This window comes from Echinops telfairi, unplaced genomic scaffold (genome assembly GCF_000313985.2).
Source record: "Echinops telfairi isolate 266 unplaced genomic scaffold, ASM31398v2 ScPeMD7_7468;HRSCAF=8506_0, whole genome shotgun sequence".
Taxonomy (NCBI): domain Eukaryota; kingdom Metazoa; phylum Chordata; class Mammalia; order Afrosoricida; family Tenrecidae; genus Echinops; species Echinops telfairi.
In genome coordinates this window covers 47,381,904-47,389,356 of record NW_022111369.1, presented here as the reverse complement: position 1 = coordinate 47,389,356, position 7,453 = coordinate 47,381,904, and the positions used below count along the sequence as shown (strand labels likewise).

Here is a 7,453-nt window from a genome sequence, read left to right as displayed (position 1 = left end):
GACAGAGCAAAAGTGCTTTACAGAAAGGATTGTGGCATTTCTCTCATGAGTGGGCTCAAATGGGTATTCTTCGGGTTAATGGCCAATTACTTAACTATCAAACCATCAAGATTTCTTAGAAATAAGGAAAATACTAATTTAAAGCAACATACCCCAACTTTAGGAAAGTCCATGTATCCTGCAGGAACATGCTGATGGAATGTACCAGAGGGAGCTACAATTCCTGTGCTATCTCGTTCCATTGCTTGGTGCTGTGAAAACACTCCTGGGTCAGACATCGGCCTATGGATCATTGGGTTTCCCATGCCAGGGTTACACCAGTCTACTTTATCTGTAGAAAGCACATAGGAAGACAAAAAATAATGATACTTAAAAAACAAACAAACAAAGGATAGCCGAGTAAAACATTTCTATCTAACATTTTTCAACTTGAATAAATGGTTTTTATAAAAATGACCTACTTTTGTGTATTTACTGCAGTAGTTTTATCTTTATAATAGCCCCACTAAAGTAGCTAAATACTTAGTGTTTGTGACAAACAAGAAAAATGTTTAAGATAAAAACTAAAGGGACCCAAAGGAAATACTAACATCCTCTTAAACTGGTAACGAGTACACTTGTATTAGAATATCTTCAGAAAACAATAAATAAGTTCAATGAAAGATCACTGAGGAACACAACATTTCCTAACTCTTAAATAAAAATGATTAAACGGTCAAAACAAAGAGATAGGAGTGGCTTAGAAAGTGAAATGAAAGTGAAAAAAAAATGCTTTCACTATGATAGTTCAATGCATAAGCTTAATTTCTAGAAAGTAGGATAACATATCATACCTTGATTGCCACCAATCCCTTCAAAGGACCAGATGCCGCTATGTCCTACTGATGTGGACAAATTACTCCCAATCACAGATGGAGTTGAAGTTCCAGTTTGCCTGATTCGAGCCGAACGTTCAGTGCCAATAGGGACTGGAACTTTCCTGTCCTGAGAGACATTGCTGGGTTTTTCTGACCCTAAAGGTACTGATGAGGGGGCAGGAGATGGTGCGCGTACTCCAGAGGATACTGACTGTGCAGGGGACTCTAGAGAAAAGATATTTGAAATTATAATATAGGTCATCTACAGAGGATTTGACTTTGTAAAAACAAGCCTTAAATTCTGAAGACAAATATCCATTCTCCGCGGAAAAATGAAATAAAAGAATGATGTGAAAGAAGTGCAAAAATAATAACAAAATGTCAAAATAAAAATGTAAATCAATTGGTTAAAATTTCAAGACCTTGAAATCATTTTAAATTATGGTTCACAATTTTTCCATTTAGTTAGTTTCATGGTAACAGGATATGAAAATATAATTCTGTAAAATGGTCACCTCTGCATATTTCACAAGGAACTCGAGGGTGCAATGGTTAAGTGCTCAACTACTAATTGAAAGTTTGGCAGATTAAGCCCACCAGCTGCTCTTAGAGAAAGGACACCTGGTGTTTTGCTCCTGAAAGATTGCAGCCATGTCTGCTCTGTCTTACGTCCTTATGAGCCAGAATCAACCCACTGGCACAAAACACAGTCACCACCATTTGTAATTAAACTAATATTTAAGTGACATCCTATGACATAGACAAAGGCATTGTTTAAGTTGCAAAAAACAAAAAGGGGAGGCATAGAAAAAAATTGCTGCCTCTTAGGGAACTGTAGGTTACTATGAGTAGGAACTGACTTGATGGCAGTGGGTTTGGGTTACTGAGTTCGTGAACTGCACTCCTAGGCAACAAAGCAATTCAATTGCCTAATAAATTTAGGAAATCTAAAGTTAAAAAAAAACCCAGAACAACCAAAAACCATCAATACACTAAAGGAAGGCCTGGTTCATTCTCAACTTCTATGAGTTTATCTTGTGGGTATTCCACTATTTCCCATACATTTTCAAAAATGACAATGTGAGCATAACCCAAAATACCTAAACGCACTGCCACCGAGTCGATTCAAACTCTTACAGGGCAAAGAAGAATTGCTCCAGGGGCACAAGACTGTCAGTATGTACGGAAGCAAGTCAGTCTCATCTTTCTCCCATGGAGCTGCTAGTGGGTTCAAAACACCCACTTCCCAGTGAGCACTTCATTCACCACCAGGCTGAAACGTCTATAATCTCATAATCATCTAAAAACACAAGCAATCTTACATGAATTCATTAAACTACTTTTCTCATCTCTAATCATTATAATTTCCTTAATTTGGGGGGGAGGCTGCTTCAGAACCATGTTATTTAAAATATGCCCCCTCTGATATTAGAAAAGAAAAAGGCTTTAAATGATAGGGTAGGTTTGGGTTTTGTGGGACCAGAAGTTTTTACATTTTGGGTGAATTTCTTGTGTATCAAGTTTAAAAATTGGAGTTGATACCAAAGAGGAGTTCAAGAAGGAAAAGAATGTTTTAAAATTGATTTTGGTAGCAATTGTACAACAGCAATTGATGTAGAATGGTATGATATCTGTATTAGCTACCAATGAAATGTTGGAGCTTTTTTTTTTTTTTTTGAAAAAAAAAATTCAAAATTAGAAATGCAAATCGGCCGAAGACCTTGGAAGAAATGCCAACAAATGAGATGCTTCAAGTTAGGATTCGTTAGCTCAGTGGTAAATTCACCTCAGTTCAGAAATGACAACAGAATCCTGAGTTAAAAATGAAAGAATAATGTGATCAAAAGTTTTGTACATGCCTTAGTTCAGTGTTTTTCAAACTATAGTGGATCACAAGACCAATGTGGTTTGTCATGACCAGCATAAGGTTAAAGAAAATGAAATAGAAAATATCCATGAAAAATATAGACTGCGAGGGTTAAATATAAATCTTATTTACATTTTTGTTTAGATTGCATTATAAATCTTAATTCCAGCTACATATACACACAGAAGCACACATGCAAGTACATATAATGTGTGTACCGATAACTGTATATTTCTTAGTGGGTCATAGTAAAAGAGTTCAAAAGTCAAAATACCAGCATCTTCTTTTCAAAACGGCAATGCTTGTTTTATTTGAAAGGTTTTTGATCCTTCATTTAAAGGTTTTTTATAACACTGAGTGCAACAATGGTCCACTGGCCACATTTGCCAAAGGCTAAATCCACAAACCAGTTACCAGAGACCAACCAATGGGAGGCTAGACTCCCACAGTCTGACTTGGGTAAGGGCTCCAGTGAGGTATTTACTGTTGCTGGGACCCTAAGCATGATTATTCTGTAATTCTGGGGCCTCATTTGCTGACTTAAGAATGTATGATATCCTTGTCCAGGGGTCCCTCCTTATAATACGAGGCATCGTCACACTGTCCTCACTTCTAAAGAGTATTCTCGCTGTATTTCTTCAGCATGGGTTGCAATTCAATGCAGAGAAAACCAAAATCCTCACAATTGGGCTAAAAAGACAACAGCATGATGAATGGAGCAAAGATGGACGTTGTCGGGCATTCCAATTTACTTGGATCCACAATCAAACATTCATGGAAGCATCAGTCAAGAAACCAAATAACATACTACATGGGGCAAATCTGTGGTACAGGCTGCTTCAAAGTGGGAAGGATCAAAGATGTCACATTTTGAGGATTACGGTGAGCTTGACCCAAGCCAAGAGATTTTCAAACGCTTCCCATGCACGTGAAAAGTGGGTGAAGAATAGGGAAGATGAAAAAGGTGGGGTGTAGTTGAATGTTGAGTTTGGTATTAATAAAGATGCTGAATATGCCATGAACTGCCAGAAGAACAAACAAATCTGTCTTGGAAGAAGTACAACCGGAATGCGCCTTAGACGTGAGGATGATGAGACTTCCTCTCCCATATTTTGGGAATTTTTACCAGGAGAGATCAGTCCCTGGAAAAGGACATCCTGATTTTTAAAGTAGAAGGGCAGCCAAGAAGCTATCATTCAAAGGGATGGATTTGCACAGTGGCTGCAACCAAGGGCTCAAGCATGGGAATAAAGGTAAGAAAACGCTGCAGGATGAGACAGTGTTCACTCACTTTGGTTCTGAACAGGGCTGCTCTGAGTGGGAATCTACTTGAGGGAACCAAAGAACAACTTCTCCTAAGACAGATTTCTTTGGTTTCTGGTTTCTCCTTTGTCGATGACGTAATTCAAAGTTGTCAACTCTTCGATCTTCTCTATTCACTTTCATTTGCTTCCGCGTGCAGCAGCTTGTTCCTTGAAATGACATGCTCACGTTTTAACACTGGAAAACAATGCACGAGGGGGCTTTGACTTCTGGACTGCTATGTCCATGGCTGTGGATTGTGGACCCAAGCAAAATGAATTCCCGGACAGCAGAAGTGTTTTCTCCGTTGAGGAGGTGCTTTACTGGTCCAGTTGTGAGGATTTTTCTTTACCTGGAATTATAATCTCCTTTTCTCTCGTTTTTCTTGTAGTTTCTCTACTTCTTTTTCCCTAAGTTCTTGTTGTTGTAGCCTGGAATTATAATCTATACTAAAGCTGGAGTAGTTAATCTTCCATCAATAAATGCTTCATGTCCTCCTCACCTTCAGCAAGTACGGCAGTGTCATCTGCCTTTTTTCAGATTGTTGCTAAGCCTTCCTCCAATCTTGATGTGTCATTTTTTCTGCATAAAGTCCAGCTTCTCAGATTATTTGTTCAGCAAACAAGACTGAATAAATAGGGTGAAAATATATAACTCGGGCACATTTTTCCTGATTTTAAACCAGCACCTCCTTGTTCTATTTGAACTGCTTCTTGATTTATGTACAGGTCCACAATACCGCAACCAAGTGTTGCCAAATTACTACTCTTTGTAATGATATTTGTTATGATCTACACATTCAAATGCCCTGGTATAGTCAATAAAACACAGGTAGACATTTCTCTGGTGTTCTCTGCTTTCGGTCAGGATGAATCTGGCATAAGCAATGATATTCCTTATTCTTCTGAATCTGACTTGAATCTTTGGAAGTTACCCATCAATGTACTGCTCCAAGTTATCAACTACATTTTACTTGTGATATCACTGATATTACATGATAATGTCCATTCTGTTAATTTTTTTTTTTTTAAAGAATGGGCAGAAATAATGGAGTTCGACCAGTCTGTTTAAGATCGTTGACATAAAGAAGGCTACCAACATGGCATGCTTGCTGAAACATCTCAATTGATATCCCATCAATTCCTGGAACCTTATTTTCCCAATGCCTTCAATGCAGCTTAATGCCATCTATTCACAATCATAAACGACCATCTCAAATGTCTGCCCATTGATTCTTTTTGGAAGACGTGTATTCCTTCTACCTTCTTTTGATGCTTCCTATAGCGGTTCAATATTTTGCCCATGTTGTTACTGTTAGGTTCCATAGAGTCAACTCTAATGCTTAGCAACCTTATGCCCAACACAACAAAACACTGCACAGCCATGCACCATCCCTCACGATTGTTTCCATGCCTGAAACCACTGATGCAGCCAGTGTGTCAATCCATCTCATCGAGGGCTTTCCTCCTTTTCGATGCCTCTCCACTTTACCAAACATGATAATCCATCTCCAGGGACTAATCTCTCCTGACAATATGCCCAAAATATGTAAGACGAAGTCTTGTCATCCTTGCCTATAAGGAGAGCCCACTGGACTTACTTCTTCCAACACAGATCGGTCTATCCTTTTAACAGTCTGTGGTACTTTCAATATTCTTCTCCAGGACTACAATCCAAAACCATCTATTCTTCTACTTATTCAATGTTCAACTTTCATGTGCATGTAGAATCCCTCAATACTGAAATTCGTGGCTTGAATATTTTTTCTTCAGTTCTTTTAGCTTGAAAAATGCTGAATGTGTTTGTTCTTCCTTTTTTTTTTTTTTTTGGGTGGTGTGTGTGTGTGTGTTTAATTCCAGATCACTGCACAGGTCATTGTAATACTTTGCCATGCTCAGTTTGCCCTTTAAAATCTTCTGTTCAGCTCTTTTATATCATTTTTCCAATTCAATTTAGCTTCTATGTTGAAGAGCAAGGTTCAGAGTCTCTTTTGACATCCATTTTGAATTCATTTCTTCATCTTTTTAGTGTTTCTGTTTTATGTAAGATGTCTTTGATGTAATTCCACACACAACTGGGTCTTCAGTCATTAGTTTTCAACATGTCAAATTTTCCATGAGATGGTCTCTAAATTCAGGTAGGATAGATAGATATACTTATGGTCCTCCTTTGGCTCTCATGAGCTTGTTTTAATTTTCATCAGTATCAGTATCAAGTTTAATTAGCATATAACCAATTTAGTACTCTGCAGTTGCACCTAGCTGTGTTCTGAAAAATGACACTGAACTTTTCCAACATGTCCTACAGATTTGATTTCTGCATATTCCCTCTAGCTAAGTCCAGGGTATCGCACTATATATATTGTTGCAAGAAGGCATTTCCAATGACTATGTTGGTCCTGAACGATTCTGTAATAACATGGCCAGAGTTAGTGGCCTCAATGATATTGAGTATCAGCAAGGTAGCAGTGTATAATAATTAAAAAAAAACTACATTAGTTGTATTACTACAAAAGGCACAAATCTTTTTAAATCTGGTCTAAAATGATCTACAAACAAGCCAACAAACCTGAGCAAAACAATCAATCAAAAACTTTTTATCAAGAGTTCTTAAAACACTGTATTACCTAAAGTAATGCTTAACAAAAATTTACTTTTACTGTTATTAATTTCTCTTCTTCTGAGAATCCATTTAACCAGAGCACTTCAGTGAGTGGTCAAGCACATTTCTTTCATATTTTTTATGAACATGGAAATTAAAAGCGATCTTCGTTTTTGTACATGTAAATTGGTGGATACATAGACATTTTAAGAAAAATATTTATCCTTATGCTCAGAAAATACTGCCAGATCCAGTAAATATTTAGAGATTTCAAGTAAAAACAGGTAATGTTCAAGTAAAAACAAGTAAAATCTTTTGAAAAATATAAAATATTTCAGAACTTTAGTCATTGACAATTTTAAAATGTTTGCATCTCGTAACAATCAATAGCATATAGTCAAAATTTGCCTATAGTAATTAAATCAAATTTCCCAAGTTTCACTATAGAGTGTCTCATTTCTAAAGCAGTCAGAAAACAGAATTAGAGCTTGTTATCAGTATCAATCTCAATCATTCATACTATTCTTCAAAACACAACAAACAGTACTGACAAGCAGCAACAACCAGACACATGGTCTCATTCACTTCTTAGACTGATCTTGAGTGATGGGAATTACAGATCAAAAAATAAAGTTCACTGAAGCAACTTATTAATTGCCTGCCTGGTGACAAAAGCAGGTGGGAAAATTAATTTCAATAGTGCCTTGAGAAAAAAATTAGTTATTATTAAGTTTAATACATAGCTACTGGCTGTATTATAAAAGGAATTCTTTCGGCATCCCATTTTTTTATACATCTTCAATTGTTTGAGTTTGCTTTTCCTGAA

General features: G+C 36.9%; 1 protein-coding gene across 5 annotated transcripts in view; it reads right to left on the bottom strand.

Moving 5' to 3' along the window:
- The window catches only part of ANKRD17 (ankyrin repeat domain 17), a 123,532-nt gene that overhangs the window by 2,150 nt on the left and 113,929 nt on the right, over positions 1 to 7,453 (bottom strand). For 4 of the 5 annotated variants that reach the window (XM_045284272.1, XM_045284273.1, XM_045284274.1 and 1 more), the window contains 2 exons: positions 834 to 1,082; positions 38 to 331 (listed from right to left, as the gene is read on the bottom strand). In XM_045284272.1, coding sequence (XP_045140207.1) covers positions 87 to 331; positions 834 to 1,082 — 494 coding nt within the window. In that variant the 3' untranslated portion in view covers positions 38 to 86. Of the gene's footprint in view, positions 1 to 37; positions 332 to 833; positions 1,083 to 7,453 lie in introns of those variants that run through there. The other variant, XM_045284276.1, reaches the window with a different exon arrangement.